Genomic DNA, 18621 nt, shown 5'->3' with positions numbered 1-18621 from the left:
TTTCATTTTTCATTGTTTTCGATACATAAATAATACATAAGTTGTAGGCAAAACTCTCTAGCATGAATATGTTAACATATTAGGTGATTTCGGATTCGACGAACGTGTCATTTTAGCGGGCAAACTTTCCGCGTGTGCCTTCTCCGATTTCGTGGTAAGCACAAAATGCGGGCAGTGGTGCCAGCACTGCTGAAAGCGGCTGACACTGCCTCCCCCTTACCGCTCCTCTCCCCTCGAGAGCCATAGCGCGGCGGCACAGCCGTTCCGACAGCCACCGCAACTTATCGTGGACAAACAGAACGATGACCACAGCCACTGCGCTACGAGCAAGTACAAGTTTCATTACTGGCGAAATGTATCCCAGAAAGTAACTATGTTTTAGTTATAAAACCCTGTACGCATCATGCGCTTAGAGAAAGTCTTCTGGACGAGGAACACCAATGCGTGCGGGCACTTGTTGCAATTTGTGGAGGAACTCACATCCTATCGCGTTAACTGTGGTTTGAAGGTGTAATGAGCGACAGAATGGTTAATTTTGTAACGATCACACCACATCTAGTACTTACCTGGAACACTCATCACAGAGCGCAAAATAAAACTGCTAATTGCTAGTAGTTCAAAGTTCGTTTGGGCCTATGTTTCATTGCAGCCAAATTTATTCAGGATGGTGGATCCAAGATGGCGGCCATAGACGTGGCGACGTCGCGATGACGTCATGACGGGAAGTTCAAATTTTTGCAGGAAAATAGATCAGTTGGGCTACCTCCAATATCCTAACCTCCTCCCCTCCCCCCTACACTCACCCATCTGGAAATTGGTGGGAAAAGGACTGATTCTGTGCTGAGCTGCCGAATAGAATGGACGTCTTTACTTTGTATGCATTGCTCCCCTTCCCCATCTGTTTGGTGGGAAGAGGACTCAGTCTGTGCTGGGCTGCTGGATATGACAGACGAAAGTCTTTATTTTGCATGCATTGTTTATTTAAACAATTTGAGTTATCGCAGGCAGTGAGCTCAGTCCAGTGTGTTCACTATGAGGTCTGGAGTCCAACTGGCCTAGTTCACAGCACCACCAACAGAGGGCGCTTTCTTCCCTCCCCCTCACCCCTCCCGTGACATTATCCAAGATGGCCGTCTGGGGAAAAATGGCGGGAAAAGGACACAGTCTGTGTCTAGTTCCTGGACTGGAGGAAAGACGTAATTGTTTACTGTGTTCAATGGGCGAGATGTCTCTCGTGGAGAAGGGGGAATATATTAGCATCTGATGACTGTGTCGATAGGAAATGATATTTGGTGAGGATGAATATGCAACTCATTCTGATAAATGTGTGTGCTGTAAATGTAGATCATTCGGTAAAAGTCCAGCCGATGTGCAAGAGGCAAGATGTTCACCCTCTCTCAGCCTCTTTCAATGGGCCCAAACCGGGCTTCCAGCCCCAAGTCTCTGTGCTGGGTCACGCGACGAACAGGAAGTGAGCCAGCTTACGGCACGGTCACACGGTAGCCACTGGACACTTCCTCACATTGGAAATACCCACGGCCTCCCTCCTGTCCTATCCCCGGCGTGCAGATAGCCATTGTCATTGAACACGAGCTGCTTCAGGAGTTACTAAATCCAATTGAACATGTCTCTTTCAAAAAGATCGATGCACTGTATTTCGATTCAATTTTGTGATGTATACCACCACACTCGAACATGGACTCTAAAAACAGATCGCTGTATACTTGTAAAACCTCCCTGAAACACTTCACACGCTTTTGTGGGAAACATATCCCGAAACCAATATCAGCTGCACTACCTGATTTTACACACCAAAACGATGGTATTTGGAAGTCGAAATAAATATCTATGTAACTCTAAAAATAGGACGTTCACCACTTTTCGAGTTTTACCTGCTTGTTTGAAGACGCTTTCAGAGAGCCAAAAATTTCTAAGTCCTACAGCTGCTGTGGTGTTCATCACTTTTCTGAAATGGTGAGTAGGCTTTGCTTATATTTGCTGCTGTTGGAGTCACTTCTTGAAGCACACACTGGTTCCTAAGCACAGATGGGAAAATCACAACAATTATGCAAACAGAATTCGAAGCACTGTCCTACAGACGAGAAAAATGGCTTGAATTTTCGGTGAATTTTTGGTGTCCTACAGCTGCTGGTCTGGAGCTGCTCTAAAGCCACAATGGCAGATGAGGGACACCATCTCACCAGAGGAGGGTGGTCTGCTTGAACTTGTTTCAGAACATTCGAAGAAACAAGACATCACGTTACTCACAGAATCTTCCGTAGATACCTTGTCCCTGTCTTGTTCGAACCAGTCTGTAGAGGCTCCTATGCCGTGTACAAAGGATGGCTCTTAGCGAATTTACCTGCCAGACTGCTGCTGCTGCCAGTGTGTGAGCTTTGTCTGCCATTTTTTTCTGTAGACGAGACTTTCGGTGGAAAAACTATTTTGTATAGATCACCATATTGCAATGACTGTTAAACCCTGCGAAAGTGAGCTACAGATCATGAGATACAGAAAGACACTTCCTCGATTACACTGCTCTACTATCATCATGGAAAGCTTGAATTTTTCAGCGTGAAACCAATCTCCAACTGGGCTATATCGCCACATGTCATATTGATGTAGTACACAGTTCGTATCCTGCACCATACAAAATCATCACTTCTGCATCCTGCATATAGCTACTCGAACATATACTGCGAAGACAGACAGCATCAGCACATTCACCGTGTATAGTCCTTGCAACACTAGATATTTCCCGCAATGTCGGTCAGTCACGAGGCAACTGCCCCTACATACATGCTGGCTCAACTAAACCTCTCTATACAGAGCTTAGGCCCAATACGCGACCAGAGTGCTGTATATCGACGCATTAATACCCCTCGAAATGGAGAAACAGGGAACAAAATTTAGAAAATGCTTATTCACCTTTGATGCCCATTGTGGCATTTTGTTTATAAAAATTTGCCTCTGTTCCCATTAACAAATTTATTGCATTTCTTTCATGGTTTCTATGTTTTATTGTTGACTAGCATAACTGAAGTTCAGCAAAATGAGGTTTAGAAGCTACATTTTGTTGAGGTGGTTTGGTAAAGTGTAGCCCAGGACTAGATGAATGTTTGTAGCTTCCTAAACCCACCCTCGAATTATCCTGTAGAATCAACTTTATGCAGTTTAGGGCTGAACCAAGGTAATCTTCGTCTCTCCAGTTTGTTGTATTATTGTACAACGTGCCAACTGGAATAGATAATTCGTAGCTCTGTGGCAGCATGTGGCACTCTGTTGCACCCATCGACTTAGAGAAAGACCCAGTCCTGCAAAGCACATTTTTTCAGCATTGAAATTTCGCACTTTTTCCCTCTGCTATAGAGCAAAAAATGGTGTATTCTTTTTTCTACTGATGTTCTTGCAAGTAAAGAGAGATTTACACACCTACCACACAGCGTGGCTGTGTTCTTCTGAGTGTAGTACAGTGTCTCTGTTGTGTAAAACTCAATGCAGAATCAGCATCTATCATTTGTTCTTAGATAAAGGGACGGATTTATGGGAATTGGTAACGGTTAAATGTGTTGGCAATTGCCACGGAATTCGTGTGTCTATGAGTCGGAATAGCTGCATCTCTGTAAATGCTGAACGAGCAAGCGACAAAGAAAGACTGAAGACATTGTGTTGGCACGATTAGTATCCACTGGAACTTACCATCGGCGCCGAAACTGCAGCCTACCAAGGAATCAGCATATTTTCATGTGATCAGCGTAACTACTATACTTTTTTCACTCTGCTGGCCATGCGGCCTGAGGTCATGTCGCTTTATTCCTATACTACACGCTCCCACTACTTCCTCGCAAGCACACTGCACAGTCAACAGTTATTGCCTCTTAAACAAAGTGACAACAATAATGAGCATTGTCAGTTTTTAGAATTAATTTAGTACAATTTAATGAACTCTGTTTCACATGTTGCAGTTGTTTATACATGACCCTATAGATTATTATACAAAAATAATTATATAAATAGAGGCAAAGAGAAGGATTAGTTTAAAGTTAACCAACCAGACAGAAATTATAGCGAGCAGACATTATCTTCACTATCTGCCTCAGCACTGTCTTCAAGCAGCTTTATTACAATCTTCTGATTGAATCTCGAAGTACATCCTCATGAAGTATTTTTCCTGCAGTCGCCCCGCACGAGCAACGCATTGAGAATATGTGAAGTCGGTGGGATTATACTGGCAGTGATACGGAGGATTACTTCATATCCCATTTCTGCAGCCTGATCATCAAGCTCATATCGCCTATCACTGCTGTGTTGCCTAATAATGCAAGGCAATCCTGCTGTTGTGTGGGGTCATGAGGTATGATTTGCAGCCATTATAATATGTAAGCTTTCTTTGAATTTGTGTAGGGAATTTTCTCGTTAAGCATGGAATGTTAACTTGCATTGTACATGACTATCACACATTCTTCTTCCAGGCTTCAAAGGAGATTGATAAACATTCCCGAAACACTACATTATTCACTCTTGACGATAATTAACACTGCCTAAAAATCGACACTATACACAATTTAATTGTAAATGAATGGAGTCACTCCCACACTTTTGTTAAAGAACTGCAAAAGGAATGGATATTGCACTGGGAGAGAGGGGAAAAACCAATGTGGAGGAAGTGGGGTGCGGAATGCAAACGAATGACCTTGAGCCAACTGACCAAAGGGTAAAGAGAATCACAAAACACAAGAAATACAGTAACTGTCAAAGCTACAATGTTTCCTGTCACAGTCTGCAACGGTAAATAAGCAGTTTAGTGAAGACGCAGACAATTAATGCTACTAATTCGAGAGGACTCTGTTACGATAAAAAGTCTGTCCAGTAAGTGCTCCCTCTTGCTCCCTCTTGCGGACGCCTATGTTATGCGCAGGAGCCACTAGTGTTTCAGCATAACAGTGAGCATCAGGCATGTCCACAATCTACTAAAACCGTGACTTCGGTATAGCGTACAACGATAAAGAAACAGAGGCAGTTGCATACAGAAATTGAAAAGGCTATGCCTTTTGCATCGGAGCACGTGTCGTGGTCTGCAGAGCCACGTTAAGTTGACTGAGGTACCGTTACGTACACCATCATTTATCTTTCAGTTCATATCTGCCAAAGACGACGAAGTGATGAAACTGTAAGCACGGCAATGTGCGACATGTGTACAGCTTTCACATTCACAATTATCGTCTAATTTCCTTTCTGACATCTTCATCCAAAATATTCGAAAAAGTGGTGTACAAAAGAGAAGTTGCACGCTTAAGCGGAAATTATTTACTTAGTGTATCACAGTCTGGATTCCATAATGGCTGCTCGACTGAGAATGCTATTTATAGATTCACTCATCAAACAACACAGGCCTTAAACAATAATATATCGCCAATTGGTATTTTTCGTTGTCTTTCCAAGGTGTTTGATTGTGTAGATCATGTTAGTATCTTAGAAAAACTCAAGTTTTGTGAAGTTGATGGCTTTATGCACAGCTGGTTTGAATCATACTTAACAAACAGGATGCAATAGGTTGTGCTGAATTATTCATACAGTTTAGGAAGAGTAGAAAATTTTAGTAAGTGGGGGAAAAATATCACAAAGGGAATCCTACAGGGTTCAACTTTGGGTCTACTCCTATTCCTTATAAATGTGAATGACCTTCGACTTAAAATTCAAGCAAAATTGGTACTTCTGCAGACGATACTAGTGTTATAACAAATCCTATGGGAGGGAAAGCAACAGAAGAGTTTGTAAACGATATTTTCTAAAGAATTCTTAAGTAGTTCTCTAAAAATGGATTCTCCCTAAATACTGACAAAAAAAAAGAAACCCTACATTCAGTTCCGTACAATAAATAGAGTCATACCAGTAATTGCTGTAGCCCATGAGCAGGAGTCAGAAAACAGAGTAGAATGCTCCAAATTTTTGGGTGTACATATCAGTGAAAACCTTAACTGGAAGAAGCTTATTTCTGAGCTTCTCAAACAATTACGCTCAGCTGCGTTTGCTCTTCGTATAATTGCTAATCTTGGAAACAAAGGTATTAGTGTCTTATCATACTTTGCATATTTCCACTACATAATGTCTTGTGGAGTAATTTCCTGGGGTAACTCAACACTTAGAAAGAAAGCAGTGATTGAACAAAAGCGAGTATTATGAGTAATATGTGGTGTTCACCCACGGATGTCATGTAGGTAGTCTTCAAGGAACTAGGCATTTTAACTGCAGTAATCCATCATAATTTGAGAAGAACAGTGATGTTCATACCTGCAACAGCAGAGGGAAATATGACCTTTATTATTCAGTGTTAAAGCTGTCAGTGGCTCACAAAGGAGTTCAATACGTAGTAACAGAAATTTTTGACCATTTACTCAATAACATAAAATGTCAGCCAGGTAAGCGAAGCAAGTTTTAAATGTAATTTAAATTGATTTCTCCTCGGCAACTCGTTCTACTCCACTCACAAATTCCTACTTAAAAACTGGTAGCCAGTATAAATATTTTAAAAAATAAAAATTAAGTGTAGTTGCAAAAGTGGGAGTAAAGATAGTAATGTGTTCATTGACTAATCATGGACACGTATCCTGCAAGCTAACTCATTCCTCATCATTTTGATAAAAGAATCATTCAAGTGATTTATGGAACATGTAACTAAGTGTTAGAAACCGAGCACTCACTAGGTGTCTATCAGAAAACACACTGCCTGACAAAAAAGGTGAAGGGGAGAAGGAAACAAAATGAAACTTGCAGGCTGAAAGGATATGTGATGTTATTTCAGTAATTACAAAATACAAACATACCAAATAATTTGGCAGTATGAGATCATCAGGTTACCCTCCATTCAGAGGCTGTTGCACGCAGCGACCGTTATTTATGTATGAGTATTCAATGAACTGTGTACAAAGCCAGACCAACAGGCATTACATGCATTGACCAAAAAAGGATAGTGCATTGAGAATGGCTAGTTTCTAGCTGAAGTCTAGATCTGCCAATAAAAATTCCAAAGGACGACTGATGGCTGAAATCTATTATTTTCGAGTATGAGATCATTTATCAATATTCACTGCCACAACCCCCATAATCTGTTGTTCCTAGTACACATATAGAGACCAAATTGACTGTTAAGATATGGTTACATGCTGTCTGGGTCCAATTTGTCTCTCAAAAGGTGGCGCGCAGTTATTTCACATATCCTCTATGTACTTACAAGCCATAACTTCTGGGTAGCAGACATTAGTGGGCGTAATAAACCACTATGAGGCAGTAAGTAACAAGGCTACCAGACGACGATGAGTTGTGGTGGACTTGTTACTGCTATGAAGCTACAGGATTCAGTACAATTTATTAAGCGTGTTATGCCAGCATGTCCAGTCGAGTCAGCAGGGCCAAAATCAACTGGATTCCTTATCTTCTGACCATTGGTGGGTTTGTTACTGCTTCAAAGATAAGGGATTCGCTTGCTTTAGGCATGTTACCTTGAGTGCACATGCTACCCTAACATTCTTAGTAAGTTGTACTGTTTCCATTTGAAGACTCCTTTGGTCTTTGTCAGTGTGGTTTGTACGTTGATGGCAGGTTGTACTTAGGGCCTGAAGATGCGTTTTGTCAGAGAAACTGGTAGCATGTTGTGAGTAAACGATATTACTATACAGCTGTTGGTTTCAATTATCATTACTCAAGTACAATCCATTATGTTCAACTACTCTCCTACATTTACATCTACATCCATACTCCGCAATCCACCTGACGGTGTGTGGCGGAGGGTACCTTGAGTACCTCTATCGGTTCTCCCTTCTATTCCAGTCTCGTATTGTTTGTGGAAAGAAGGATTGTCGGTATGCCTCTATGTGGGCTCTAATCTCTCTGATTTTACCGTCATGGTCTCTACACGAGATAAACGTAGGAGGGAGCAATATCCTGCTTGACTCCTTGGTGAAGGTATGTTCTCGAAACTTCAACAAAAGCCCGTACCGAGCTACTGAGCGTCTCTCTTGCAGAGTCTTCCACTGGAGTTTATCTATCATCTCCGTAACGCTTTCGCGATTACTAAATGATCCTGTAACGAAGCGCGCTGGTCTCCGTTGGATCTTCTTTATCTCCTGGACGAATAGCGCGAGCTGGGTTTCACACGACCATCTTTTTCGAAACCCATGCTGATTCCTACAGAGTAGATTTCTAGTCTCCAGAAAAGTCACTATACTCGAACATAATACGTGTTCCAAAATTCTACAACTGATCGACGTTAGAGATATAGGTCTATAGTTCTGCACATCTGTTCGACGTCCCTTCTTGAAAACGAGGATGACCTGTGCCCTGTTCCAATCCTTTGGAACGTTACGTTCTTCTAGAGACCTACGGTACACCGCTGCAAGAAAGGGGGGGGGGGGGGCAAGTTCCTTCGCGTACTCTGTGTAAAATCGAACTGGTATCCCATCAGGTCCAGCGGCCTTTCCTCTTTTGAGTGATTTTAATTGTTTCTCTATCCCTCTGTCGTCTATTTCGATATCTACCATTTTGTCATCTGTGCGACAATCTAGAGAAGGAACTACAGAGCAGTCTTCCTCTGTGAAACAGCTTTGGAAAAAGACATTTAGTATTTCGGCCTTTAGTCTGTCATCCTCTGTTTCAGTACCGTTTTAGTCACAGAGTGTCTGGACATTTTGTTTTGATACACCTACCGCTTTGACATAAGACCAAAATTTCTTAGGATTTTCTGCCAAGTCAGTACATAGAACTTTACTTTCGAATTCATTGAACGCCTCTCGCATGGCCCTCCTCACATTACATTTCGCCTCGCGTAATTTTTGTTTGTCTGCAAGGCGTTGGCTATGTTTATGTTTGCTGTGAAGTTCCCTTTGCTTCCGCAGCAGTTTTCTAACTCGGTTGTTGTACCACGGTGGCTCTTTTCCATCTCTTACGACCTTGCTTGGCACATACTCATCTAACACATATTGTACGATGGTTTTGAACTTTGTCCACTAATCCTCAACACTATCTGTACTTGAGACATAACTTTTGTGTTGAGCCGTCAGGTACTCTGTAATCTGTTTTTTGTCACTTTTGCTAAACAGAAAAATCTTCCTACCTTTTTTAATATTTGTATTTACGGCTGAAATCATCGATGCAGTAACCGCTTTTGATCGCTGATTCCCTGTTCTGCGTTAACTGTTTCAAATAGTGCGGGTCTGTTTGTCACCAGAAGGTCTAATATGTTATCGCCACGAGTCGGTTCTCTAACTGCTCAAGGTAGTCTTCAGATAAAGCACTTAAAAAAATCCACTGGATTCTTTGTCCCTGCCACCCGTTATGAACGTTTGAGTCTCCCAGTCTATATCCGGCAAATTAAAATCTCCACCCAGAACTATAACACGGTGGGGAAATCTACTCGAAATATTTTCCAAATTATCCTTCAGGTGCTCAGCCACAACAGCTGCTGAGCCAGGGGGCCTATAGAGACATCCAATTACCATGTCTGAGCCTGCTTTAACCGTGACCTTCACCCAAATTATTTCACATTTCGGATCTCCGTCAATTTCCTTCGGTACATGACTACAGGTGTTTGTCACCTCTTTCTTTTCCTAGAATCCTTTGTCCAAATTTCTAGTTGGTTTCTTTCGCTGTTTGATAATTGTAAAGATTTAATAGTATCAGGGGTAGGTTGGAACCCCGTCCACTCCCTTCCCAACTACAGTACTCATTCCGTTTCATGTCTTCGACTCTTATAAGTGCAGTACGGTCTCCACAGGTTTTGATAACTTTGCACTCTCTGTAATTTATCATTGCTACCTCTAAAATTTCAATCAGTGGCATCCATTCAATATTGTGAACAAGTGTCGCTAAAATCTGCCAGTGCTATAAATGTGGATTAACCTTTCTTTCGTCTATGTTCTAAGATAAGTCGTAGGATCGGTATTGCCTCATGGGTTCCTTTATTCCTCCAGAACCCAAACTGACTTTCCCCAAAGACATCTTCAACCAGTCATTCTGTTGTTTTGTACATAGTTTTTGCCAGTATATTCCATTCGTGGCTTATGGATAACGATTCTCTAAGGCAAGATTATTCGCATGTCATTTTGTAATAAGAACTAAGTAATGGTATAATTATGAAGTAATGTGTTTGAAGCCGCTCTCTGTTGCTCACGCACAGGAAGCGACGGTGGTGGCGTCGCGGGACCACGACTACAGCCGCAGCATCGCGGCGTGCGCCTCGCCCCCAGGGCGGGCCTTCCCCTGTGAATACCCCGGCTGCTGCAAGGCCTACGCCAAGTCGTCACACCTGAGGGCACACATGCGCAGGCAAGTACGCCCTGACACACACTCCACAGCTAGCCCCACTGGACACCGGCTACTCAGAAGCTGTAGGTAACACAAGAGCGGTAGGAAGAAACGAAACATATTATTTAAATCAGGGATGACCACAACGTGCAGAACTTCAAACGTGTTCAATGTGCTGCCCACATGAGTCAGAGAGACAGCCTATTTCGGCAGTACTCGGTACGTCTCGGCGTTCATTTAGCAGCGCGACATGACTCTTTCTTCAAGCACTTCGCATGGCATATTTTGGTCAACACGACTTTCTTCAGTTTGGTAGAGTCATTGTGAGTAAGCGCTGTTTATCCTTCGCTATTTGTTCATGGTCCACTGCCTGTTGGTGCAAAAGGTTCAAATATTCTGATCTGTCATCACAATTCTTTAAAACTGAATGGAAATCACAGAAGAGAAGGATGAGAAATCTCAATATCTATCATGTACTCGCAGAATCGATGGGTACCATAAATTTGCTATGAAGTGGCATTACAACACCATGCAGAAACAGTTTACAGATTTAGTTGACGACGAAAGAGCTAAAAATTATACTGATCGATAGATGATTTGTATACAGGGTGGTCCATTGATAGTGACCGGGCCAAATATCTCACGAAATAAGCGTCAAACTAAAAAACTACAAAGAACGAAACTTGCCTAGTTTGGAGGGGGAAACCAGATGGCGCTATGGTTGGCCCGCTAGATGGCGCTGCCATAGGTCAAACAGAAATGCGTTTTTTTTTTTTTAATAGGAACACCCATTTTTTATTACATAGTCGCGTAGTACGTAAAGAATTATGAATGTTTTAGTTGGACCACTGTTTTCGCTTTGTGACAGATGGCGCTGTAATAGTCACAAACGTATAAGTACGTGGTATCACGGAACATTCCGCCAGTGCCGACGGTATTTGCTTCGTGATACATTACCCGTGTTAAAATGGACCGTTTACCAATTGCGGAAAAGGTCGATATCGTGTTGATGTATGGCTATTGTGATCAAAATGCCCAATGGGCGTGTGCTATGTATGCTGCTCGGTATCCTGGACGACATCATCCAAATGTCCGGATCGTTCGCCAGATAGTTACGTTATTTAAGGAAACAGGAAGTGTTCAACCACGACCTGCAACAAATGATGATGCCCACGTAGGTGTTTCAGCTGCTGTAGCGGCTAATCCGCACATCAGTAGCAGACAAATTGCGCGAGAATCAGGAATCTCAAAAATGTTGGTGTTGAGAATGCTATATCAACATCGATTGCACCCGTACCATATTTCTATGCACCAGTAATTGCATGGCGACGACTTTGAACGTCGCGTACAGTTCTGCCACTGGGCACAAGAGAAATTACGGGACGATGACAGATTTTTTGTACGCGTCCTATTTAGCGACGAAGCGTCATTCACCAACAGCGGTAACGTAAACCGGCATAATATGCACTATTGGGCAACGGAAAATCCACGATGGCTGCGACAAGTGGACCTTCAGCGACCTTGGCGGGTTAATGTATGGTGTGGCATTATGAGAGGAAGGATAACTGACTCTCATTTTATCGATGGCAATCTAAATGGTGCAATGCATGCTGATTTCCTACGTAATGTTCTACGCATGTTATCACAAGATGTTTCACTGCATGAGAGAATGGCGATGTACTTCCAACATGATGGATGTCCGGGACATAGCTCGTGTGCGGTTGAAGCGGTATTGAATAGCATATTTTATGACAGGTGGATTGGTCGTCGAAGCACCATACCATGGCCTGCACGTTCACCGGATCTGACGTCCCCGTATTTCTTTCTGCCGGGAAAGTTGAAGGATATTTGCTATCGTGATCCACCGACAGCGCCTGACAACGTGCGTCAGCGCATTGTCAATGCATGTGCGAACGTTACGGAAGGCGAACTACTCGCTGTCGAGAAGAATGTCGTTACGCGTATTCCCAAATGCATTGAGGTTGACGGACATCATTTTGAGCATTTATTGCATTAATGTGGTACTTACAGATAATCGCGCTGTAACAGCATGCGTTCTCAGAAATGATAAGTTCACAAAGGTACATGTATCACATTGGAACAACCGAATAAAATGTTCAAACGTACCTACGTTCTGTATTTTAATTTTAAAAATCTACCTGTTACCAACTGTTCGTCTAAAATTGTGCGCCATATGTTTGTGACTATTATAGCGCCATCTATCACAAAGCGAAAAAGTGTTCCAACTAAAACATTAATATTTCTTTACGTACTACACGAATATGTAATAAAAAACGAGGGTTCCTATTAAAAAAAAAACGCAGTTGATATCCGTTTGACCTATGGTAGCGCCATCTAGCGGGCCAACCATAGTGCCATCTAGTTTCCCCCTTCAAGCTAGACAAGTTTCGTTCTTTGTAGTTTTTTCGTTTGACGCTTATTTCGTGAGATATTTGGCCCGGTCACGATCAGTGGACCACCCTGTAGAATTCATTACTCTGTACATCAAGAAGCACTTTATGTTTAATATGCAGGCATGGAAGATGTGATGAAATTGTTGGTCGGAATAGTAAATTTTCTTAAGTCACACACATTATTACATTGTCAATTGCAACAGCTTTTGATGGAATTCAACAAAGAGTATGAAGACACTATACCGGGTGTTTGGGTAGGAAAGATCAATATTTTAAACAGTGATAATACAAGTAATTCTGAACAAAAAATTGTTACATGAACATAGGTCCGCAAGTGCTTCATTAGGGAGGTATGGGTATTGAAAGGAACTTTAATTCTGCAAAATCGATGTGCATAACGTTAACGTATATGCAATACAACTGCACCGTAATGTGATTTTCTTGCAAACAATGACACATGTCATGTTTAAGCTATGCAACCTACCATGTATTATGGTCATGTGACGTACGTAGTACAATCACCCGTTGTTTGCGCAGTTGTGCCGTGTAAGCGGCATTGTGTAGTGTACCGACGAGTGTGTGTGTGTGTGTGTGTGTTTGAGATTTACGGGCGCTAAACAGCGGGGTCATCAGCGCCCAAACGCATAAAAACAGGATCACATGCAGTGAAGGGACTAAGACGAACAACGAACAAGGGGAACAGCTAAAAGACACAGACCTGATGCAGTTCCAAATCCTCACATACAGAGGCAAAACAAGTGGAGAAGGAGTGCACTAAAAAAGGAAAGGAAACACAAGGAAGGGAGGACAGAAACCGAAGGGAAACAAGGAAGTATTCGTGACTGGCGGACCTCTTACCTAAAATCTGGGTGAGCCAGTCATCCAGCAGCACATTAAAACCCTCTCCCTAAAATCCGTGGCAACAAATTAGACAGGACACAAAACCGTAAAACCTTAACCACAGACGATGCGTCGTCTTTCAAAATAGAGGGCAAATCTGGTGGCAAAGAAACCACCGCCCTCTGGTCAGAGAATAAAAGACAGTCAAGTAAAATGTGGCGGACAGTAATCTGGACGCCACAAGCACTGCAGATTGGGGGATCCTCCCGCCGGAGTAAAAAACCATGTGTGAAGGGACTGTGCCCGATGCGGAGGCGAGTGAGGAGAACCTCATCCCGCCTGCATGACTGGTAGGACGTACGCCATGGCCGCGTGGTGGCCTTGACCAGACGCAGCTTATTTTCATTGACTGCCAGCCACTCCTCTTCCCACTGACGCATAACGCGAAAACGCAGGAGGGAGGTAACAGCATGGAGGGGGACGGCACATTCAACAACGTGAGGGAGGAAACATGCATCTTTGGCAGCCACATCCGCCAGCTCGTTTCCCCTAATACCCACGTGCCCCGGCACCCAGCAGAAGGAAACCTCCTTCCCCTGCCGCTGCAGGTGGAGTAGGGCATCATGGATGTTCTGGACGACCGTATCCGCTGGGTACAAGTGTTGCATGGTCTGAAGGGCACTCAGGGAGTCAGAACAGATGAGGAACTTACGACTGGGGACACATCTCATCTGCTCCAACGCCCGCAAGATCGCAAACAATTCGGCATCAAAGATGGTAAACGCCGCAGGAAGCCGTAACTTGACGATTCGATCAGGGAAAACAACAGCACAACCAACAGAGTCCCCCTGTTTAGAGCCATCCGTAAATACTGGTACATGGTCGGGATGCTGGTTTAAAATATCGTAAAATAAGGAGGTAAAAACAAACGCAGGAGTGCAGCTCCTCCGGTACTCCGACAAGTCTAAAAGGACGCTGGGCCTCTGGAGCAACCAGGGAGGCAGGCGAGTAAAACCTTGTCGTTGGGGGGGGGGGGGGGCACACGCTCCACACCAAGGGACTCAAGCAAATGCTTGGCACGAATCCCAAATGGTCTCGTTGCCCTGGAACGACTGGAAAAGAGACGTTCCATAGGCGGTCGGGCAACGGTAGGGTACGCAGGGGAGGTAGTACAGGCAAGGAATTGACACACCCGTCGCACCATGAGGAGTTTCCGCCGGATTGCGAGCGGCGGTTCCCCTGCCTCAGCACACAGGCTGGGGATGGGACTAGTACGGAAGGCACCAGTGGCCAGCCTGATACCCTCATGGTGTACTGCGTCAAGAATCTTCAGATACGAAGGCCTTGCTGACCCATACACGGTGCAACCATAGTCAAGACGCGATCGGACGAAAGCCCTATAAAACTGCAGCAGACGCGCCCGATCTGCTCCCCAGGACCGATGGCTCAGACACTTCAAAATATTCAGTGCCTTCAGGGCCCGCACCTTGAGGTCTTTAAGGTGAGCCAACCACGACAATTTTGAATCAAAAGTGAGGCCCAGGAACCGCACAGCGTCGCTAAAAGGAAGAATGGTGTCCCGCAGACGCAATTCAGGGGAGGTAAAAAGACGTCGAGAACGATTAAAATGCACACACACACATTTGTCTGCAGAAAAGGTAAAACCCGTCTTCGCAGTCCATGCCTCTAATCGCTTTATCGTAAGCTGCAACTGCCGACTAGCAGTGACAAGACTGGAGGAAGAACAGAAAACGGCAAAATCGTCCACAAACAAGGAGCATTGGGCAGGACTCCGGATAGTGGACGTGATACTGTTAATGGCGACGGCAAAGAGGGTGACACTTAAAACGCTTCCCTGAGGAATACCATTCTCCTGCACATACAAATCAGATAGCACATTACCAACCCTATAGCGAAAGAGGCGGTGGGAAAGAAAGGACCGAATGAAGATGGGGAGACGGCCACGAAAGCCCCACTCATGGAGTTGATTGAGGATATGGCGGCGCCAAGTAGTGTCATACGCCTTATGAATGTCAAAGAAGACACCTAGACAATGCTGGTTACGCAGGAAGGCCTGCTGGATGGCCGCCTCAAGCAGGGTCAAGTTGTCTATAGTGGAACGACATCTCCGAAAGCCACACTGAGAGGGCCTAAGGAGCTGCCTGGTCTCGAGCAGCCAAACCAGGCGACGATTGACCATGCGTTCCAACGTCTTCCCGACACAGCTCGTCAAGGCGATACTTCGATAACTACTGGGATGCGTTCGGTCCTTCCCTGGTTTGAGGAGGGGTATCAAAATCGCCTCCCTCCACGAGTCAGGGTACGTGCCTGATAACCACATCATATTAAAACAATTCAGGAGAACTTCCTTGGAAGGCAGTAACAAGTGCTGCAGCATGCTATACCGGATTTGATCATGACCAGGCGCAATATCATGAGCCACAGACAGCGCCGAATCCAGTTCCCACATTGTGAAGGGGCAGTTGTAGGGTTCAGAATTAGGAGACCGGAAGTCCAAGTGACCCCTCTCGATGGCAGTGCGGTAGCGGCAGAAATCTGGATCACAGTTAATAGTGGCGGTAGATTCCGCAAAATGCATGGCCAGTGTCTGGGCAATGTCTCTCGGCGCCGTGAGGAGACTTCCCTGATGCAGCAATGCTGTGACAGGTAGCTGGCCGAGTTTCCCGGAAATCCTCCTGATGGCTTCCTATACTTTCGTAGAACTAGTGGAGCGGGAGATGGAGTTCAAGAACGATTGCCATGACCGTCGTTTGCTCTCTTTAATCACTCGCCGCGCCTTGGCCCTTGCCACCCGAAAGGCCGCAAGATTGTCAGCTGAGGGACGGCACTTGAAGCGTCGCAGAGCTGCACGGCGGGCTCGGATAGCTGAGCGGCACTCAGTGGTCCACCAAGGGACAGGACGCCTCTTGGGATGACCGGATGACCGTGGGATTGACAATTCAGCGGCATGGGAGATCACGGCTGTAACGTGGTCTACCCATTCGTGGACGCTGGCACGGTGTTCCAAAACAGCCAGTTGGCTGAAAAGTGTCCAGTCAGCCCTGCAGAGGTGCCACCGGGGCGGTACCGGAAATGCCATAGCCTCATCCAGGAGGCGAATCCAAAGGGGGAAGTGGTCACTAGAATGGAGGTCGGCAGCAACCTCCCACAGAGCAGAATCCGCGAGTGCTGGAGAGCAAAAGGAAAGGTCAATAGCTGATGACGACCCAGAAGCAGTACAGATATGAGTGGGGGCACCAGAGTTGAGGATGCACAGTTCTTCAGACATCATGAGGCTTTCCAGAATGCGACCCCTGGGGCAAGTAGTCGAAGAGCCCCATAAGACATTATGAGCATTGAAGTCCCCCAGAAGAAGAAATGGGCGGGGAAGTTGACTAATAAGGTCTGTGAGAGCCTCAGAGTCTATCGCATCCTGAGGGGGTAAGTAAAGTGAACAGACTGTGAGCCTCCGACCCACAAGAAGGTCAACTGCAACTGCTTGCAAGTCTGTAACGAGAGGGAGCTCAGATGAGGGGTGCATGTCACGGACAAAAACCGCAACACCACCCTTTGCCCTGTCCCCCGTCAGATCATCTTTCCGGTAGACGGTATAGCCCCGTAAAGAAGGAGCATGAGTGGCCCGAAAATGTGTCTCTTGGAGACATAAGCACAAAGGGAACTCACGTACAAGGAGTTGTAATTCGGCCACATGCGTCCTGAACCCATTCAGGTTCCACTGTAATATGGGAGCCAGTGATCGGGGTGGCTGAACTTTCACCCTGCCTCTGTGTTTTGAAGGAGAGCCCGTACTGGCAGGAGATTTATTCCTGGGGCGAGAAGATCGCCCCCGGTCGACATCAATGTCCATCAGCTCCGATGACGACCCACGGGAGATGTCACACAGTACGATGGCCTCATCATCGGACCGACCCTGACCAGTCTCCTCAGGTGGCAAAATCTTCACCTTCGGCGTCTTTGTCTTAGGGGGCTTAGAATACAGAGCCTTGTCAGCAGTTGGAGCTTTACTCGCCTGGGCAGAAGGCGCCATAGGGGAAGAGGCAGGAAGTACCCCAATGTCAGCAACCACGGCCTTGTCCGACGTTGCGGGGAGAGCCGCAGGTTGCAAAACAACCGCAGCAGCACAAGTGCAATGGCAAACGCAGGTATTAGTGCTAACACTAGCAACCTCCGTTTGTGTAGCAACAGTGGCCATTTGTACTGGTTTTTTCAGGGCGGAAGCGAAAGATGTCGTAAACACAGGATGTTGCACGGCCTTAAAGAGCTTCTTGGCCTCACCATAGGGGATGCGCTTAGATGTTTTTATCTCCTGTATCTTCCGTTCCTCGAGATAGATGGGGCAGACCCGGCTCCAGACAGGGTGACTCCCAAAGCAATTCACGCATTTCACAGGCGATGAACAATCAGCTCCTTCATGGGCAGGCTGACCACATTTACCACAAGTGGCTATCCCATTGCACCCCAATGTAGTATGCCCAAAGCGCTGACATTTAAAAGAGCGCATTGGGTTGGGGAAATATGGCCGTACTGGCAAACGTAAGAATCCCGCTTTAACATGCTCTGGAAGTCTCGGGCAACTGAACGTGAGATTAAACGAGTCGGATTTTACTAGGTCCCCATCGACTCGCTTCATAATATTCTGCACGTCAACAATACCTTCGTCAGCCCACTCACATTTCAACTCGTCTGTGGAGATATCCACCAAGTCCCTACATGTCACAACACCCTTACTATAGTTGAGTGTGGAGTGGAGCTCGGTCTCGATAGCGTACTCTCCGAGACTGGGTGCTTTCCGAAGAGAAGCGACTTGGCGGGAACTAGAAGTCTCAACTAAGAGAGTACCATTGCGCAGTCGCTTAACAGATTTCAGTGTACCTGCAATTCCCTCAAGACCCTTGTGGATGTAAAAGGGAGAAACCCTCTCAAAGCTACCTCCTTCCGTTTAATAACCAAAAACACATTCTGATTTTCAGCATGTGCTCTGTTACGACAGTCTGATAAATCTCTAGCAACACCAGGAGCTGGAGGACTCGCAGCACGAAGTCGCTTT

The 18621-nt window shown here is 45.2% G+C and overlaps 1 protein-coding gene across 1 annotated transcript in view; it reads left to right on the top strand.

The window, feature by feature from the left end:
- The window catches only part of LOC124594392 (early growth response protein 4-like), a 183341-nt gene that overhangs the window by 103887 nt on the left and 60833 nt on the right, over positions 1-18621 (top strand). The window contains exon 4 of the mRNA XM_047132761.1: positions 10148-10320. Within this exon, the coding sequence (XP_046988717.1) occupies positions 10148-10320 (173 nt within the window). The remainder of the gene's footprint in view (positions 1-10147; positions 10321-18621) is intronic.

This window comes from Schistocerca americana, chromosome 2 (genome assembly GCF_021461395.2).
Source record: "Schistocerca americana isolate TAMUIC-IGC-003095 chromosome 2, iqSchAmer2.1, whole genome shotgun sequence".
In the NCBI taxonomy this organism is placed as follows: Eukaryota; Metazoa; Arthropoda; class Insecta; order Orthoptera; family Acrididae; genus Schistocerca; species Schistocerca americana.
Note: the sequence above shows the minus strand (reverse complement) of the source record. Positions and strands in the feature narration are given on the sequence as shown.